At 41.7% G+C, this 21,202-nt stretch overlaps 1 protein-coding gene across 1 annotated transcript; it reads right to left on the reverse strand.

Moving 5' to 3' along the window:
- Window positions 1-11,078: 11,078 nt before the first annotated feature.
- On the reverse strand, window positions 11,079-14,199 carry LOC145862267 (uncharacterized). Its single transcript, XM_082965515.1, has 2 exons — window positions 13,686-14,199; window positions 11,079-12,476 (listed from the first exon to the last, which is right to left on the reverse strand). The coding sequence occupies exons 1-2, from the start codon at window positions 13,835-13,837 to the stop codon at window positions 12,044-12,046; spliced, it is 585 nt and encodes a 194-aa protein (XP_082821641.1). The 5' UTR covers window positions 13,838-14,199; the 3' UTR covers window positions 11,079-12,043.
- Window positions 14,200-21,202: the final 7,003 nt, after the last annotated feature.

The raw sequence follows: 21,202 nt of genomic DNA on the forward strand, positions 1-21,202 counted from the left end.
GTCTGTGCGTGGGCTTTGTCTATGTCTGTCTGTGTTCCTAAGCTTTGGGGCAGTCTCTCTCTCTCTCTCTCCTCTCTCTCTCTCTCTCTCTCTCTCTCTCTCTCTCTCTCTCTCTCTCTCTCTCTCTTTCTTATCAGACGAGATAGCGATCCCCTCTGCCTCTTTCTCGGACGGTGTGACCACCTGATCCCTTTGGGCCATCCACTATTCCACTTCTCGTAGCACGGGCTACTGATACCATCATACAGAGGGCTTTCTCCACAAGGAAATCCACTAATGGCTGCCCACACAAGCACTTCAAGGCCCCCAATCCCTGCTCTTATAGACTCTCTTATCTCCCCCATCGCAAAAAGGAGCTCTCAGGCAAAAACAAACAAAGAGGTTTAATCACTGTGAATTATCAGTCAGACGGCCATTTTGTTTTGCTGTACAGGGGGAGACCGAGAGGAAAGTTGGGCTGTTTGGAGAGATATTGAAGTGGAAGGCAAGGATTGTTGTATGGATGAGGTAAGAAATGTCACTTAAGACTTCTGTACTAACAAAGACAGCTACAACTCAAATGAAAAATATCTAGAGAAATGTTGTGTCCTTTTAACCCTCAACCTACCAACATAATTTACATACATGGATTACCAACTGGGGTCATTTTGACCCCAAGAAAAAAATATTAGAAAAAGCAACAATCATAGTAAAATATTAACTTAATTCTTCTCAAAACATAAATATACATGTAATTAATGTAATCTGAAATAAAAACAAATACCAAAACAGACTGTTATTTTAGCAAAATTAAAGCTAATTTGCATATAACGTAAAACGAAGATATAAATGTTTCCCTTAAATAATGTGCAGCTTTTTTCAAAGTACAGTCCAGTTAGTTACAGTTAGTAATAAAAAGATGATTTACCATAATTTGTTGTAGTATCACTTAGTTTTGAGAATTTTGAAGTACATTTTCATTTTGTAATATTTATGTATTAAAAACAACTGCCATATAAAGGGGAGGTACATCTAATTTTGAAATATACATACTTTTCCTGACAAAAAGTGATTCATCTGTTGATCCTGAGAGACAATGACCAAAAATATGTCTTGGTTTTCTTTATTTACTTACCCCACAGCCAGCATTAGCATCGCTGCTAGTGAAACAATAGGAATGGTAGGGCGGGACCTATACTCAAAAAACACTTCAAACCAAATGGTATAGCAACCCAAATACCATAAAAATATGCATATATAGAAAATTTGAGGATATTATAGCAGAATAAACACCGACACAGCACTATGTGTACATATACCAGGGTAGCTGGTTTCTGTACTACAAAGTATTCATACCACTGACATATTTTTATGAGCTGTTTTGACTGCAACAAAGCATATGTAAGGTCATTTGAATTTTGTAAAGGTCAGGCTCATCATTTTTTCTTGTATTTTTTAGAAGTTATAACCATACATACATAAGGTGCTCCATCTCTGCAGGTGATCTGTCTATGTGGTCAAAATCACTGATACAGATTCCCCTCCACCTTCTGGTGGTATGTATAACTTAATATTATGTCTCCAGAGAAATATGCATTCAAATAAATACTTTTATTTTTATTTTCCATAGAATAACTACTTTTCGGAGAATACACACCAATACAGCCTTCTATGTACAGTGCCGTGAAAAAGAATTTGCCCCCTTTCTGATGTTCTTTATTTTTGCTTATTTTTGATAGTGAATGTTATCAGATCTTCAATCAAAACCTAATATTAAATAAACGGTACGTAAGTTTACAAATAGCAACAACAACAAAAATACTTATTTTATTTATTTAATTAACAAAGTTACGCAACACCCAATTCCCTTGTGTGGAAAAGTAATTGCCCTATTACACTCAACTGGTTGTGCCACCTTTAGCTGCGATGACTACAACCAACTGCTTCCTGTAGTTGTTGATGAATCTCACATCGCTGTGGAGGAATTTTGGCCCACTCTTGTATGCAGAACTGCTTTAACTAAGCAACAGTTGTGGGTTTTCAAGCATGAACTGCTTGTTTCAAGTCTTTCCACAACATCTAATAAAGGTTAAAAAAAATTTTTAAAAAAATTGATGTCTGGACTTTGACAAGGCCATTCCAAAACTTAAAATGTGTTGCTTTTTAACCATTTTCATGTAGACTTGATTGTGTGTTTTGGATCATTGTCTTCAGCTCACAGACGGGTGGCCTGACATTCTCCAGTAGAATTATATGATACAGAGCAGAATTCATGATTCCTTCTACTAAGGCAAGTCGTCCAGGTCCTGAGGCAGCAAAGCATCACTCAGGTTCCCTTTGTCTAATATTAGGTTTTGGTTGAAGATCTGATAATATTCAGTATCGAAAATATGCAAAAATAGCGAAAATTTGAAAAAGGGGGCAAATACTTTTTCACAGCACTGTAGATTTGGAGTGTATCTGAGTTCTGTATTGCAGTTCTATCAAGTAATTATACCATTTACAGAGTTTGTATACCATTGGCAAATTTGTATATGCCAAAAAATTATGTAATTTTGGTTATGTACACTGTCATGTGATATGTGCTATAGAAAAAGTACAATCTTAGGCGAGTACATGGGGAGCTATATCCAGTGGTGGACAGTATTTAAGTAAAACACTTTAAAGTGCTACTTAAGTTGTCTTTTTGGGGGAATCTGTAATTTACTTTACTATTTATATTTTTTTTGCAACTTTTACTTTTACTCCACTACAGTCCTAAAAAAAAAAAATGTTATTTTTACACCATACATATTCCCTGACATCCAAAAGTACTTGTTATATTTTGAATGCTTAGCTGGACAGGAAAACAGTCCAATTCACGCACTTATCAAGAGAACATCCCTGATCATTCCTACTGCCTCTGATCTGGCGGACTCACTCAACACACATGCTTCGTTGATAAATGATTGTCTAATTGTTGGAGTGTGCTGCTGGCTATCCGTAAAAAAAAGAAAAAAAAGAAAATCGTGCCGTCTGGTTTACTTATATAAGGAATTTGAAATGATTTATACTTTTACTTTTGATATTTAAGTATATTTTAGCAATTACGTTTACTTTTGATACTTAAGTATATTTAAAACCAAATACTATTTGACTTTTACTGGGTGACTTTCCTTTTTACTTGAGTAATTTTCTTTTAAGGTATCTTTACTTTCACTCAAGTATGATATTGAGTAATTTTTCTACCACTTGTTATATCTCTGCAGATGATCTGTCTATCTGGTCTTGGAAGGAATAAAGAACTGCACCTTTCTATCAAATCATTATGGCCGCAATTACATGTTGGGCGCAATTAAGTGCTAGGTGCAAAATTACCCCAAAGGTGACTGGTTGCATCACTGCCTGTTATGGCAACTGCTTGGTCTCCGACCGCAAGGCACTACAAAGGGTAGTGCATATGGCCCAGTATATCACTGGGGCCAAGCTTCCTGCCATCCAGGACCTCTATACAAGGTGGTGTCAGAGGAAGGCCCTAAAAATTGTCAAAGACTCCAGTCACCCTAGTCATAGACTGTTCTCTCTGCTACCGCACGGCAAGCGGTACCTGAGCACCAAGTCTAGGTCCAAAAGGCTTCTCAACAACTTCTACCCCCAAGCCATAGGACTCCTGAACAGCTAATCAAATGGCTACCCAGACTGTTTGCATTGCCCCCCACCCCCCTCTTATACTCTGCTGCTATTCTCTGTTTATTATCTATGCATAGTCACTTTCATAACCTCTACGGGATTGGTGTCCCACCCATGGGATGGTTGAGCTAACGCAGGCTAATGTGATTAGCATGAGGTTGTAAGTAACAAAAAAATTACATATCTGATATGGGCAGAAAGCTTAAATTCTTGTTAATCTAACTGCACTGTCCAATTTACAATAGCTATTACAGTGAAAGAATACCATGCTATTGTTTGAGGAGAGTGCACAATTATGAACTTGAAAACGTATTAATAAACCAATTAGGCACATTTGGGCAGTCTTGATACAACATTTTGAACAGATATGCAATGGTTCATCGGATCAGTCTAAAACTTTGCACATACACTGCTGCCATCTAGTGGCCAAAATCTAAATTGTGCCTGGGCTGGAATAATACATTATGTCCTTTCTCTTGCATTTCAAAGATGATGGTACTATCTTTTACCAGATCTAAGGTGTTATATTCTTCTATTAATTTCACATTTCCACAAACTTCAAAGTGTATCCTTTCAAATGGTATCAAGAATATGCATATCCTTGCTTCAGGTCCTGAGCTACAGGCAGTTAGACTTGGGTATGTCATTTTAGGCGAAAATTGAAAAAAAGGGACGGTGTAACGGCTGTCTGTGGAAAGAGTAGACCAAGGTGCAGCGGAGTTAGTGTTCATCTTGAATTTTAATAACCGTAAGAACACTATATAACAAAAGCAAGAAAACCGACAGCCAAACAGTACTGTCAGGTGCAAGACACTAAACAGAAACAATCCCCCACAAAACCCAAAGGAAAAACAGGCTCCTTATGTGTGACTCCCAATCAGCAACAACGAACGACAGCTGTGCCTGATTGGGAGCCACACACGGCCCAAAACAAAGAAATACAAAACCATAGAGAAATGAACATAGAACGCCCACCCAATGTAACACCCTGGCCTAACCAAAAATATAGAACAAAAACCCCTCTCTATGGCCAGGGCGTTACAGTTGGATCCTTAATTAAGAGGTTTAACTCGACCTACATGTACACATTACCTCAATTACCTTAACTAACCGGTGTCCCCGCACATTGACTCTGTACCGGTACCCCCTGTATATAGCCTCGCTATTGTTATTTCACTGCTGCTCTTTAATTATTATTTGTTGCTTTTATTTCTTATTTTTTACTTATCTATTTTTTACTTAACATGTATTTTTCTGAAAACTACATTGTTTGTTACAGTAAGGGCTTGTAAGTAAGCATTTCACTGTAAGGTATTGTATTCGGTGTTCGTTATTGTCATGCCCTGACCGTAGAGAGCCTTTTTATTTCTCTATGTAGTTGGGTCAGGGTGTGGTTTGGGTGGGCATTCTAGATTATGTATTTCTATGTTGTCCTGATAAGGTTCCCAATCAGTGGCAGCTGTCTTTCGTTGTCTCTGATTGGGGATCATATTTAGGCAGCCTTTTCCCACTGGGTTTTTTGTGGGATCTTGTTTTTGTATAGCTACTGGGAAGCCTGTAGAACTTTACGTTTGTTTTGTATTTTTCTTTGTTTTGTTCGGTGTTCATCTACTAAAAGTAAGATGTACGCTTACCACGCTGCACCTTGGTCTCATTCTTCAGATGAACGTAACAGGTATTCTGTTGTATTCGGTGCATTTGACAAATACATTTTGATTTGATTTAAGAACAAGTCGATTGAAAAAATGTAAGAATTGAATAAACACACGACCTCTGGTGGTATGAGGGCTAAATACATAATAGAAATGGGTTTTCCTCTGAATCAGAGAGGTGCGAGGGGCTGCCATAATCGACATCCACATCTTTGGCGCCCGAGGAACAGTGGGTTAACTGCCTTGCTCAGGGGCAAAACAACAGATGTATCCTGTTAGTTCGGGGATTCGATCCAGCAACCTTTCAGTTACTGGCCAAACGCTCTAACCACCAGGCTACCTGTCTCTGTGTGTTTGTAAGTCTTTCGAAAGGGTTGGGATAAAGAACTGTAAGGAAAATACAGTAGATGAATAAAGTATTTTTCTAAAAGGTTAAAAAAGCAGTAGTATTTATTTTACAATCTACCATTACAGCTTCATTGACATTTTTTTGCTAATTTTGTTTATAGTTTTTGAAATATCAATAGTGAAAAATCTACATTGAAGTAATCTATGTCAAATCTGGTGGTGTCCTTGGTAATAAAATGATGTGGTGTATTTGGTGATGGCAAGGCTACGGTAAAGTGTTTCTTTTATTCTACATACAGTAGAGCTTTGTCAGTCATTATGAGAGAGGGGATTATAAGGTTCTGCAAAAAGATGATTCTGAGATAATTGGTTTTAAAGTTCCAAACCCTCGTAACACAATCCCAGTCCCATCCAATAACTACGTCATAATAAAGCTACAGTCTGGGTTTTGGGAAGCTGTTCACTCATCCTTGATATTTACCCGTTTTATATTTTGAAGGATATAACTCAACTCATGAGCTTAGTTTAACCGTCTATCTTTATCATAACCCAAAATATAAGGTTTTATTCATTGTTTACAAAGAAGAGGACTGTAAACATACTATATATAGCCTCAAAATATGGTTAAAACTATAATTACTGTGATTTCATGGAAGCGCAGCACAGGCTAGCCCACACCAAGCCCACACCAACCCAACACGGGCTAGCTCATCACAGGCTAGCCCACACCAAGCCCACACCAAGCCCACACCAGCCCAACACGGGCTAACTCATCACAGGCTAGCCCACACCAAGCCCACACCAGCCCAACACGGGCTAGCTCATCACAGGCTAGCCCACACCAAGCCCACACCAGCCCAACACGGGCTAGCTCATCACAGGCTAGCCCACACCAAGCCCACACAAGCCCAAAATGGGCTAGCTCATCACAGGCTAGCCCACACCAAGCCCACACCAGCCCAACACGGGCTAGCTCATCACAGGCTAGCCCACACCAAGCCCACACAAGCCCAAAATGGGCTAGCTCATCACAGGCTAGCCCACACCAAGCCCACACCAGCCCAACACGGGCTAGCTCATCACAGGCTAGCCCACACCAAGCCCACACCAAGGCAACACCAGCTCAAAACGGGCTAGCTCATCACAGGCTAGCCCACACCAAGCCCACACCAGCCCAACACGGGCTAGCTCATCACAGGCTAGCCCACACCAAGCCCACACCAGCCCAACACGGGCTAGCTCATCACAGGCTAGCCCACACCAAGCCCACACCAGCCCAACACGGGCTAGCTCATCACAGGCTAGCCCACACCAAGCCCACACCAAGCCCACACCAGCCCAACACGGGCTAGCTCATCACAGGCTAGCCCACACCAAGCCCACACCAGCCCAACACGGGCTAGCTCATCACAGGCTAGCCCACACCAAGCCAAACACGGGCTAGTCCATGCTGGTTCAACGGTTATGGGGCCCTCATTGGACCATGCGTGTGCGGGTAGAATAGCATCGTCCCAATGGGGGAAAGTGTGTTATGCTGTTCCACTCACTTGTAGCTGTCGGGGTTAATTCAAATTTGGTGGCGTAGTTTGCAAAGAGTTTTTTTGTGCACCAGTCACTAAGAGTGTTCCAGTTTAAGTTTTCTATTGTATGACGGCAGTAAATGTTGAACGCGTGTACACTGCCATTCTAAAGCTTTTTTAAAAATGCTAATATGAACGCATGTGACATATTACAAACGTATGTTGCTAGGTAGTAAAATTCAAAGGCTCGTAAATGTTGCAATTTATGAATTACTGTTACAGTATTTGAATAAACTTTGCAATAAATGCATTTAAAGCAATAACACCGGCTTCCCTCTCCAATCTCATCGGCACTGAGACTGTCTAAGACCTCTTTGTCTCACACACACGCCAAACACACACACACACACACACACACACACACACACACACACACACACACACACACACACACACACACACACACACACACACACACACACACACACACACACACACACACACACACACACACACACACAGGGACTCTATTGACATTAATTTAGCAACGCAATGAAAGACAACAGTGCGAGGGCATCAAAGCACGACAGGAAAAATGTACATAGCTTATTCAATTTGCACCACAGTCAACGATGGTACTGTCTCCACATTTTCCCGTTACTCAGAAAATCCCCTCAGTCAGATGCCACAGAGGTCCAATTTAAAGGGCTTACTCTGGGCTTCAATGGTATGAGGTCAGATCATAGAGAGGTCAATACGTGTGCATCATTTTTGTATAGATTGTGTGTCCTGTCAAAACATAACGTTTACATAGATCCAGGTATGAAACTAGCCATAGACATATTGTAGACAATGGGCAGAGTGAAAGGAGTACACATACACGTATGCACAGGTACACAAGCACGCAAGCACATTTACTTACATCTGTTTGATATGAAGGTTTTCACAGCCCGAACAACGGAAAACATAGACGATTGAATCCAGCCCAAAGTACACAACAGTTGAGATCCATTAGGCATAAATGCAGGCTTTCTCCAAAATCTGTTTTATATATCAAAGAAGAGGTCCAGGGTTGTATTCATTAGGCACCAAACGGAAGAAAACATATTGAAAGAAGGAAGGACTACCTAACCAACTGTCGTATCCCATCACAACCCAAAATATACTCTTGATCTACTCGAATGTTAGTTCACAACGTAAACAACCACTGTATAGCCTGAAAACATGGTTAAAACTATCATTTTGATATCATGGATGGTCAGTCCTTGCATCCATAGCCCTGTCAATGGAATTGAGAGTGGTTACATTTCTCCAGCCCCATCCCTTGGCTTTTCACTAAAACTGTGGTGGGGTGCCCGCTTTGCTATTGTTTCAAGTGCAGATTGCCCCTTTAAGAAACACTTGTTTTCATTTTGCGTATATTTTGTCTTCTTCTATGTTTCGCTACGTTGTGCACTAATGAATATGACCCTGGTTAGTTCCTTTAGCTCAGGAATGGCAAAATTAGTAGAATTGCATGAAATTAGTTATATTTTGCACCCCATGGAACATTTTATAGAATTGCAGCAAACTTGCTTTAAAATTTCATTTTTTCTCTCTTTGCTCTCAAGAGGGGAGCCACTAAAATGTTTTGCTCACAAGGTGGGGTGGGCCCCAACAAAATTTTGCTTAGGGCCCCCAACAGGCTAGGGCCGGCTCTGACTGCATGTGTGGGTATGGATGCAGAGACACAAACCACAACGGCTCCTCATGAGTTTTTGTGGCCCCCACCCCCTTCAGAACTGCCCATTCCTGATCTAGCTCCTGTACTGTGTCCATTCTAGGACACCCGCAGCATACCGTTTATAGAATGGCAGTTGAATTGGTCATTTATTTTAAACCAGTCTCAGCAAAGTAGTTCTAACACCTCTCTCATCCTTAGTGTCTGACCCAGAATCTGTGCTGGGATAAGCTATATGGGATAAGCTTCTATCAAACACACCATTGAGTGTCCCACTGAACACGTCCAAACGTGCCACAGCCAGCGTCCAATCAGGGCATGCCATTTTGGGCATGTCGGGTGGAGTTCGGAACATGATGATAGATGATATTAGGATATTTAGTGTAGGATCACAATACTATTTGAATGGGAGAGGTACGGTTTTAATGAGAGCTGTATTATACATTTTGCTTTTGAATCCATATTAACACAGCCACCAATCCCTAAGTGAGATTTGGTCATCAATTCGAGCACAGCTGCACGCAACCCGTATGTAATGCCTATGGTCAATTTGGTTAGGAATTCAATATCCCTATGGGGCAAGTTAGGGACCATCAGTTAATTACACAATGTACAGTGTGTGGTCTGCATATGGGAAGCAGCGGCTCTGCACACACACATACACCCACACACACCCACACACACACTAACAGAGCCAGGTACGAGTTGGGTTACCCTTAGGACAGAGGGAGATGGAGAGATAGACAGCGAGCGGTAGGGAGGTAGGGAAAGGAGGAAGATAAGAAACAAGCAAACAATGAGAATAGAGCAGAAATGGACAGATGAAAAAGAGAGGGCAGATAAAGAAATAATGGACGTTAATTAGACTCCATGACCTGAAAGCAGACGTCAAATTCATTTCCGAAAGGGATTGTGCAGCTCAATGACTTTGAAATTACTTTGAGATGATTTGGGTATGAAATGTAACCCATGCTAACCAGTGGTGTAAAGTACGTAAGTAAACATATTTTAAAGTACAACTTCAGTAGTTTTTTTGGGTATCTGTACTTTACTATTTATATTTTTGACAACTTTTACTTTTACTTCACTACGTTACTAAAGAAAACAATGTACTTTTTACTCCATACATTTTCCCTGACACCCAAAAGTACTCGTTACATTTAGAATGCTTAGTAGGACAGGAAAATGGTCCAATTCACACACTTATCAAGAGAACATCCCTGGCATTCCTACTGCCTCAGATCTGGCGGACGCAAACAAAATGTTTAGTTTGTAAATTATGTCTGAGTGTTGGAGTCTGCCCTGGCTATCCGTAAATTAAAAAAAACAAGAAAATCGTGCTGTCTGGTTTGCTTAATATAAAGAATGTGAAATGATTTATAATTATACTTTTACTTTTGATACTTAAGTATATTTTAGAAATTACATTTACTTTTGATACTTTAGAATATTTAAAACCAAATACTTTTACTTAAGTAGTATTTTACTGGGTGACTTCCACTTTTTCTTGAGTCATTTTTATTAAGGTATCTTTACTTTCACTCAAGTATGACATTGAGTCATTTTTCCACCACTGGCTATATCTCTGCAGATTATCTGTGCAGAGTTTCAGGCCCCGGAGTGAACATAATTGTACACTCGTAAAACCGACTAAAAACGAGGGCTAAGGGGCTTACGTTGCAAACTTCCCTTGCTTGGCTAATCATTTAGACCACCCTCCAAGATGGCGACGGGGATTCCCCCAAGGGCATAAGGCAAGGGTAAGTGGACAAGGGCGTCTTTTACGTGTTTGGACCGCAACCCTTGTGTCCGAAGTCTGAATCTATCCCTGATTAGAGAGAACAATGGCTGTGGTGAAATTTCCCCTAGGTACAGATCTAGGATCAGCTTCCCCTCCACCTATCCTGACCTTAAACATGAGTGCGGTGAATGAACCCAAGATCAGTGTCTAGGGGCAACTTCACCCTACACCGAAAATCAGCTGCACTGACTTGAGAAGAGGGGGAGTATAGTGTCAATCATTTGTCCTGCTACTGTCCTAGACTGACATCTAGTGGCCAACAGTGATATCACACATACTGTGTCTTGTGAATGTAAGACATGCACACGCACACACACATATTAGTATCATAGTAATTGTACTATTAAGAAACATGGGAGTATCCATATACTTAAAAAATGCAGGCAATGCACATGTCTCTTTTTATTCATTAAACAAAAAACTAACTTTGACTTTTCTTTAGTACCATGCGCAACACGCTACATGCTAACTGTTTCATCAACGTTACAATAAATAGTACTTCCACATATCAAAGCAGATGAAACTAGCCCTCAATGTAGTGGTCACGTTCCAGGTTGTGTTTATTGCATGCACCGTGCAGAATATCAGACCTTTTCCTAGTGAAGACAAGCTTTATTGCGGAAAACAGTCCTACAGCAAACCATTCTTGAAAAGTGCTTAATCAGTACTAATGTACAATCCTATATGTTTATAGCAATCACCGCAATAAAACGTTAGCTTGTTGATTTATTTTACGATGGCAGATGAAAGTTGCTATCAAAAGGTTATCAGCTTTTACCTGCCAATGTTGTACGTCATGAAAATAAGCTAAACCTTACTATATTAAAGGCTGATTGTGTATTGCAAGTAACTATTACCCAATCTTACAGTAAAACAATATACACTCTTAAAACAGATGCAGGCTTAAACCCTTGAACGAAGTGGTTGGCACAGTACAACTGCATATCTGCCATTTTTAGCATGGCTGATAAGGCTCTAAAGCTCTATCTGCAAAAACATTCCACTTGCATAACATGGGACAGCTGTGCAAGTAGTGTATTGCCTTTGCTCATGGCAACTGTAAATACAATAAACACACAATAGGCTTTTTTTCATCACCAACCCACTTTGAGTGTAATGATACGTTCTGCTACAGACATGATACTGTACCTTCTAACATAAAAAAAATGTCATATATATGTATAAAAATGTGTGTTACGTCGACCTTTTATCACTCTCTTCCCCATACTTCCCATCCTCACCCCCCCTCGCTCTCTCTCTCTCTCTCTCTCGATCACCCTCCCTTTTCTCACTACTTCTGCCTTCTCTGTCTCTTTTTATTCATCATCCTTCCACTATCCTCTCTCTACCTCATTCACCCTCTCTGGGTCTCTCGGGACACAACCCGACCCAGGGCCCTGGGGAGTTTGGTGAAGCCCACCACGGTGGACCATACTGGGGTTGGATCTCTCCTGACCCCCACCCCCACTATGGCTCTTTTCAGCCCACTGATGAAGCACACCACCTCCTGGGGATGCAGGGGCCCTGGTTGTGTGCTGCCCCTCAGGCAGATCTGTGGGGGCCTGAGTTGCATTGTGGCCTCCTGTTGCATGGTGCCTGAGAGGCAGTTCTGCCTGAGGGGCATCGTGGACTCCTGTTGCATGGTGCCTGAGAGGCAGTTCTGCCTGAGGGGCATCGTGGACTCCTGTTGCATGGTGCCTGAGAAGCAGCGCTGGAGCAGTCTGCGGGACTCCCACTGTCTGGAGAGGGACTGGCGAAGGGAGAGATCCATCTCGCTCACTGTTTGTCTGCAGGGGGGAGGGTATATGGAACAGTACAAATCTGGTTCTATAGTGAAAATGTATTTGTATTTTTTGTATTTATTAAGGATCCCCATTAGCTGCACCCAAGGCAGCAGCTACTCCTCCTGGGGTCCAGCAACATTAAGGCAGTTATATACAATTTAGAATATTACATGACATGTCATAACACTGTGGGGTGCAATGCACATTTCTGTTGACCACTTAAATGCTTAGACACAGCATAGAGAAGATGCACTGTCTTCTATCAAAGACTACGCCCCCCCCCCCCTCCCCCTTCTCCCCCAGTGGTGTAGCCAGAAATATGTTAGTTGGGTGGGCCTGCAGAAATGTGTGTGGCTTTTATAGCTTTTTCATGCTATTCTACACATTTTGCCATGAGGCTGAAATAAAATGTTGCCATTTTAAAGCTAATTTCCTGCAATTTTATACATTTTGCCATGGGGCAGAGTGGAAAATGTGCAGTTTTATAGCTCATCTCATGCTATTCTACACAATTTGCCATGAGGCTGAGAGAACAGTTAGCATTTATAAAGCGAATTAAAGCTAAAATATACAGTAGGTGTGTTGGCTGTGATACAGGCACTGGATTATGAGCTGTCTTGTTTTCTAAATGAACAAATTAAGTAGTCAGTGGAATGGTGCATATAGCCAAAGAAGCACAGTGACATATGTCTCAATACGGTTATATTTGTGGCTTATTGCGGGTGTGGCTTTCAGTTAGATATTTTTGGCAACCCATCCGGTGAGAGTGAATGTCATTCCAGGTCATCTGTTCTGTTATATTTCATCAAGTCTGACTAACCCAGTGCACTGCTTGCTATTTATTCTATCTGATGGTGTTTGAATGCTTAGGTAAAAATACAAATAATGTCCTATTTGGAAAACTGACAAGTAAAGAGCATAACATTTATATAGAAAAACATGAGTGGGTGGGCCTGGGCATGCAGTAGAAAGGATACCTAGTCAGTTGTCCAACTGAATGTATTCAACGGAAATGTGTCTACCGCATTTAACCCAACCCCCCTTCATCGACATCCACGGCACCCGGGGAACAGTGGGTTATGCACCTTGCTCAGGGGAAAAACGACAGATTCTTACCTTGTCAGCTCTGGGATTTGATCCAGCAACCTTCCGGTTACTGGACCAACACTCTAACCACTAGGCTAGTGTGTGTGCGTGGAAGCTGCCACTTACCTGCCCTGTGGGTGCGAGATGAGGCTGAGGCTGTGCCAATGAACGCTATCGCTCCGACCTCTCTCCCAGTCCTCCTCCTGAACACTGCAGTCCAGCTCGGTCACCCTCACACTGCCCCCTGCCTCACCCATCAGCATGTTGACGCTCTGCATCCTTCCACGCCGTCTATCTGTCTGTCTGTCTGCTGGTCTGTCTGTCCGTCCGTCTCCGTCTGTCTGTTACAATGTCTGTCTGTCGCTCAGTCTGTTCGTCTGTCCTTCCGTATGTGCGTCTGTCTCTTTGTCTCTGTCAGTCTGTCTTTCCCTAGTTGTTGCTGGCCGGCTGGCTATATACCAATTTTGCAGCAAGTGCAATGTTCACTTGTGCTCTCTCTGTCTTCCTGTCTAGCCGTCTTGCTTTCTTTTGGCTCATCTGATTATCTTCTCCTTTCTTCGTTTCTCTTTGTCTATCTGTTGGAAAGCAGCTTCCCTCTCTCTTGGTCCAGGTGGATATGGATGTGTGGATGGAGAACTTTGTCAGCTGTGTGTGTGTGCTAGGTATGAGTACTGAGAGGCTTATATATATATATATATATATATATATATATATATATATATATATATATATATATATATATATATATATACACCCCTCTGCTGCTATTTTAGAGGGGCACAATGCACACCCTGGGAGTGGTGACACTGTACACCAATTTAAAAAGTTGGAACTCACACACCAGAGATAATAAGAGAGATGTCGGGGAAAGGGGAAACCAGCAAAGACGGAGAACTCGCTGTCATACGCACGCACGCACACGCGCACACGCACACACACACACAAACACAAGAGATGACAATGGGGGGAGACCAAATCCTTCCAAAATACCCTCCAGCCACAGTACATTACAACCCTGCATTAGTGCCCTGTGGTATACGGTCTGATATACCACAGCTGTCAGCCAATCAGCCAACCAACCACCCAGTTTATAACAGACCGTATACCACAGGTATGACAAAACATGTATTTTTACTGCTCTAATTACGTTGGTAAGCAGTTTATAATAGCAATAAGGCACCTCGGGGGTTTGTGATATATGGCCAATATACCACAGCTAAGGGCTGTATCCAGGCACTCCGGGTTGCGTTGTGCATAAGAATAGCCTTTAGCCATGGTATATTGGCCATATACCACACCCCCTCGGGCCTTATTGCTTAAAAATCCTATATATATAAAAAATGGTTGGGCTCCCTAGTGGTTAGGGGCCCTACACACAGCGCTTAGTCTGCCTATAGGAAGAGGAGGCTCTGTGCACACGCACACACACACACACACACACACACACACACACACACACACACACACACACACACACACACACACTAACAGAGCCAGGTACGAGTTGGGTTACCCTTAGGACAGAGGGAGATGGAGAGATAGACAGCGAGCGGTAGGGAGGTAGAGAAAGGAGGAAGATAAGAAACAGGCAGACAATGAGAATAGAGCAGAAATGGACAGATGAAAAAGAGAGGGCAGATAAAGAAATAATGGACGTTAATTAGACTCCATGACCTGAAAGCAGACGTCAAATTCATTTCCGAAAGGGATTGTGCAGCTCAATGACTTTGAAGTTACTTTGAGATGATTTGGGAATGAAACGTAACACATGCTCACAGGTGGGACATTGACTTAGTGGTTTTTGATGAGAACATCCTAAATATTAGCAGTTGCTGGCGGTTACTTGTTTTGCAAAACCAATTGCAGTCTCTCCCTGACTATAGGTAAGGAAACAAATGTGTAATTTGGCAGAATTATTTCTTTAATATCACTGATTGGCCAGATTCCAATCACATAGGCTGCTTTGTACAGGTGCAAGTTCAAGGTAAGGTTTATTAGTAATACTGTATGTATGAGAGACAGGCAGCCCAATTATTATATTTTCCCCCACTAACTGGTATTTTGACAAATCCCATCAGACCTTTTTCAGAGCTGATCTGATTGGTCAAAAGACCGATTTGTGAACAAACGTCAGAATTGGGCTGCCTGCGTGAACGCAGCCCTGGTGACCCAGGTCTGAATCAGTCCCTGATTAGAGAGAATAATGTCCCAGGGTGAAGTTTCCCCCAGGTACATATCTAGAATTAGCTTCCCCTCCACTAACCCTAACCTTAACCATTAGTGAAGTAAATGCAAAACTGACCCAAGATCAGTGTCTAGGGGCAACTTCACCCTACAACGAAAATCAGATGCACTGACTTGAGAAGAGGGGGAGTATAGTGTCAATCATTTGTCCTGCTACTGTCCTAGACTGACATCTAGTGGCCAACAGTGATATAATACAGACTGTAGTGGGAATGTAACACACCCACACACATTATAGTAACAGAGAAATTGTATTATTAACAGACATTGGAGTATCCATATACTTTAAATATGCAGACATGGTTAAACAAAACATTACTTTCACTTTTCTTCAGTACCATGCACAACACGCTAGGCTACATGCTAACTGTGCACAGAGCATGCACTGTGAGTTCAGTACCCCTTTCATCAATGTCACCAAAAAAATAGAACTTCTACATATCAAAGCAGGTGAAACTAGCCCCTCAATGCAATGGTCGCGATCCAGGCAGTGTTTATTGCATATGCACTGTGCAGAATATCAGACCTCACAAAGCCTGGAGAAGGGTCTTTCTTGAATTGCGTCAGGCATTTGTGTCCCTCGCTTTTGCAACCATGAAAAACACTTTAAAATGTCAAATTGTTACACATCATACATGATTTTTTGTTTATCTTGAACTGTTTATCAATGATAAACATATACTGCTTTCGGAAAGTATTCAGACCCCTTGACATTTTCCACAGTGTTATGTTACAGCCTTATTCTAAAATGGATTAAATAAAAACAATTCCTCTTCAAACTACACACAATACCCCATAATGACACAGCGAAAACAGGTTTTTGAATTTTTTGCAAATGTATAATTTTTTTTAAACAGAAATACTTTATTTAAATAAGTATTTGGACCCTTTGCTATGAGACTCAAAATTGAGCTCAGGTGCATCGTGTTTCCATTGATCATCCTTGAGATGCTCCTACAACTTGATTGGAGTCCACCTGTGGTAAATTCAATTGATTGGACATGATTTGGAAAGGCACACACTTGTCCATATAAGGTCCCACATTTGATAGTGCATGTCAGAGCAAAAACCAAGCCATGAGGTCGAAGGAATTATCCGTAGAGCTCCGAGACAGGATTGTGTCGAGGTACAGATCTGGGGAAGGGTACCAAAGAATGTCTGCAGTATTGAAGGTCACCAAGAACACATTGGCCTCCATCATTCTTCAATTAAAGAAGTTTGGAACCACCAAGACTCTTCCTAGAGCTGGCCGCTCGGCCAAACTGAGTAATCGGGGGAGGAAGGCCTTGGTCAGGGAGGTGGCCAAGAACCCGGTGGTCACTCTGACAGAGCTCCAGAGTTCCTCTGTGGAGATGGGAGAACCTTCCAGACGGACAACCATCTCTACAGCCCTCCACCAATCAGACCTTTATGGTAGAGTGGCCAGACTGAAGCCTCTCCTCAGTAAAAGGCCGATGACAGCCCGCTTGGAGTTGCCAAAAGGCACCTAAAGGACTCTCAGACCATGAGCAGCAAGATTCTCTGATCTGATGAAACAAGATTGAACTCTTTGGTCTGAATGCCAAGCGTTATGTCTGGAGGAAACCTGGCACCATCCATACGATGAAGCGTGGTGGTGGCAGCATCATGCTGTGGGGATGTTTTTCAGCGGCAGGGACTGAGAGACTAGTCAGGAATGTGGGAAAGATAAATGGAGCAAAGTACAGAGAGAGATCCTTGATGAAAACCTGCTCCAGAGCACTCAGAACCTCAGATTTTGGCAAAGGTTATCCTTCCAACAGGACAACGACCCTAAGCACACAGCCAAGACAATGCAGGAGTGGCTTATGGACAAGTCTCTGAATGTCCTTGAGTGGCCCAGCCAGAGCCCGGACTTGAACCCTATCGAACATCTCTGGAGAGACCTGAAAATAGCTGTGCTTTGACACTCCCCATCCAACCTGACAGAACTTGAGAGGATCTTCAGAGAATAATGGGAGAAACTCCACAAATCCAGGTGTGCCAAGCTTGTACCCAAGCCGACTCGAGGCTGTAATCATTGCCAAAGGTGCTTCAAAAAAGTACTGAGTAAAGGGTTTGAATATTTATAAATGTGATATTTCAGTTTTTTATTTATAATACATTTGCAAAAATCTCTATAAAACAGTTTTTGCTTTGTCATTATGGGGTATTGTGTGTAGATTGGTGAGGGAAAAAAACTATTTAATCCATTTTAGAATAAGGCTGTAATGTAACAAAATGTGGAAAAAGTCAAGGGGTCTGAATGCTTTCCGAATGCCCTGTATGCATTGCTTAAAGTCCTTAGGGCAAGCAAATTGGCTTGTCCCAGTAGCGATGAGTAGAGTAGTAGTGACATGTTTTGGGGATATAGAGATATCTATCAATTATTTTAAATGCTAGAAAGTAAACAAAATTATTTAATATATTGTATAGATCAATAAAACAAAGAATGCTATTAGAATACTTTTATAAGAATGATATTAAAACCAACATAATATGTGTCCCTAAGTTTTATTTCATTGGTGTTACTGCCTTGAAAATCACTCATTACAAAGATATACAAGAACCTTGAGCATTCCCTCCAGTGGCAAACTGTTATTGGGGATAGGGGTCTATATTAAAGAAAAATATTAGCTAATCACACCCTTTTGGTATGTCATACATTTGAGGATTTCATTGATCATCTGGTGTGTCTAAATACCAAGTGTCATTGGTGTTAGTAAATAAAACATTTAATTGTGAGCAAAATGATTAATCTTACCCCTTTAGCAAACAAGAGTGATCTCTAGTGTTCAGGAACAGAACCAAATAGAGTATATTCCTAATGTCTAGTGTAGAATTCGTAAGTCAGTGAAGTGATGATGCATGTAATAGACTAAACACACTACAATTCACGTCATGTCATGATGTTCAGTACTTCAAGCCAAACCCCCTCCATGTCCACCCTTCTCTCTCGCTCTCTCTCGCTCCCTCTCCCCACCCAATGAAATATCAGTCACTTCTCGTGCCTGCACTCATCTTAACAATCAAACATATAAACAACTAGCTTACCTGTTTCATAGCAAGCAGCTCAATTCTGTGCTTATTGGTGGAGTAAATGAACGAGTGAAAAAAAATGAACAAAAACCCCACCATATGGCCTCACGGGCGCCATCCCACTTCTGACACATATGCAGTGAATTCCAGGTGTAACCCCGCCTGGGAATCAAACCCGTGTTCAGCGACTGTCAAGCCAACACCTTAACTGTTAAATTGTTGGCTTAACAATTGCTGGAGCCAGGTTTGAGTCCCGGACTGGGACACCCCTCAAATTGGCTACAATATACATCCATGGTTGGTTAAATTGACTGCTTCCCTTAACTGATCCATTTTTAGCTACAACTTCCGAGTCCATTTGAAAGGATCAGCTTAAGCAAAGTGAGTTGTAGAATTACTGATCTACAAATAGTATTCCCTGACAAATAATAGGTTTTGTGTGATTGAGATTCGCAGAGCCACGCCTCCCCTGGCTCAGGCCATCCCCCGCCAAACACACATGCACAACCAGACATTGATTGGTTGATTGATTGGAGACAGCTTGTGTCAATTACAGAACATTTCCTAGGATTTTCTACCTGCAATAACTGGTGGATAATGCTGGGAATACTGGTCAAATCCCAGTGCCTTCATTTCCACAACAAAAAGCATGAACCTAAGCATGAGATGCGCAGCGCGCCTGCAAAAAAACTACAATCTGGAACGCGCTCAATGATAAGCATCGTCTTCCCTCCGTGGCTGCACAGCCACCAAGACTGTTCCTCAGACAGTGACGTCTGCAATCTGGAATTCATAAGGAAACACTGTCTGGAACACTACCATTCAGCTTAAACACTTTAGAACTCTTTCTCTTTTTCTCTCTCTCTCTCTCGTTTTATTTCTCTCTCACTGTGTCTCTCTCTTTCTCACATGCATACAAACACACACACAAAAATACGCATACGTACACACGCACACCATTGGCGGTCAGTGCCGTTTAAGATGAGGGAGGATGATTTATTTATATCACAGCATATTGGATGACTCTCGTTCATATTCCATTCACCTAGTTCAATATAACAGCGATAGGTTTAGGCCACTACGTGATACTAGAATACTTTTCCCTACACCCATCATGAGGTTGCTACAACCTAGCCTATGAATGAAAGTTTATAAGGTAGCTGCACACAGTTTGAGAGACAAATTTGAGGCAACAGACAGTGACATCAATACCACCTTGCACACTCCTGCCTGCATCCAGCTGAAATAGGGTGTAATCATTAGTCCAACAGTTGCAAACGAGAGTTTCTATTGGACAAATTCAGGTATGTCTATCCCAGTTTTGTTCCGTTTGCTTCCGTTTAATATATTTTTTTTAACAGAATCGGTGGAATGAATTACACTCATAAACACAGTTCACTTTCATAGCAGCCACGTTGTAGTCCTTCTACGTGCTCTCCTCCTCTCACCTTGTCCCTTCGCCTGTGGACTTCAATGCACAACAACATGTAACCAGGCAAAAAAACTTTTCCAAGCCGAACCGCTACATAGTTATCACCATATTAGCTAAAGTAGCGTCATAGTCAGCATAGTTAACCTGTTATGGCTAGGGGGCAGAATTTTCACGGCCGGATAAAAAACGTACCCGATTTAATCTGATTATTACTCCTGCCCAGAAACTAGAATATGCATATAATTATTAGCTTTGGATAGAAAACACTCCAAAGTTTCTAAAACTGTTTGAATGGTGTCTGTGAGTATAACAGAACTCATTTGGCAGGCCAAAACCTGAGAAGATTCTGTACAGGAAGTACCCTGTCTGACCATTTCTTGGCCTTCTTGATTATCTCTATCCAATACAGGGGATCTCTGCTGTTACGTGACACTTCCTACGGCTCCCATGGGCTCTCAGAAGGCGGCAAAAAGCTGAATCGTGGCTTTGCAGGCTCTGGCTGAAAAACAGTAGCGCGTTTGGATAGTGGCCGGTCACAGTACTATGAGACTCAGGCTCGTGCACGAGTCGACTCCATGTTTTTATTCTTTCGTCTGTGAACGAAAACCACCACTGCCGGTCGGAATATTATCGCTTTTTTACGAGAAAAATGGCATAAAATTGATTTTAAACAGCGGTTGACATGCTTCGAAGTACGGTAATGGAATATTTAGAAATGTTTTGTCACGAAATGCGTCGTGCGCGTGACCCTTCGTCACCCTTGGATAGTGTCTTGAACGCACGAACAAAACGCCGCTATTTGGATATAACTATGGATTATTTTGAACCAAACCAACATTTGTTATTGAAGTAGAAGTCCTGGGAGTGCATTCTGACGAAGAACACCAAAGGTAATCAAACTTTTCTAATAGTAAATCGGAGTTTGGTCAGG

This window comes from Salmo salar, chromosome 19 (assembly GCF_965601325.2).
Source record: "Salmo salar chromosome 19, fSalSal1, whole genome shotgun sequence".
In the NCBI taxonomy this organism is placed as follows: Eukaryota; Metazoa; Chordata; class Actinopteri; order Salmoniformes; family Salmonidae; genus Salmo; species Salmo salar.

What these genes read in the sequence shown, in the direction of transcription:
- LOC145862267 (XM_082965515.1), bottom strand. Translation starts at nt 13,837, where the DNA reads ATGCAGAGCGTCAACATGCTGATGGGTGAGGCAGGGGGCAGTGTGAGG. An exon ending in ATCTCGCACCCACAGGGCAG is followed by an intron (nt 12,477 to 13,685) that starts GTAAGTGGCAGC and finishes TCCCCCCTGCAG; the next exon opens with ACAAACAGTGAGCGAGATGG.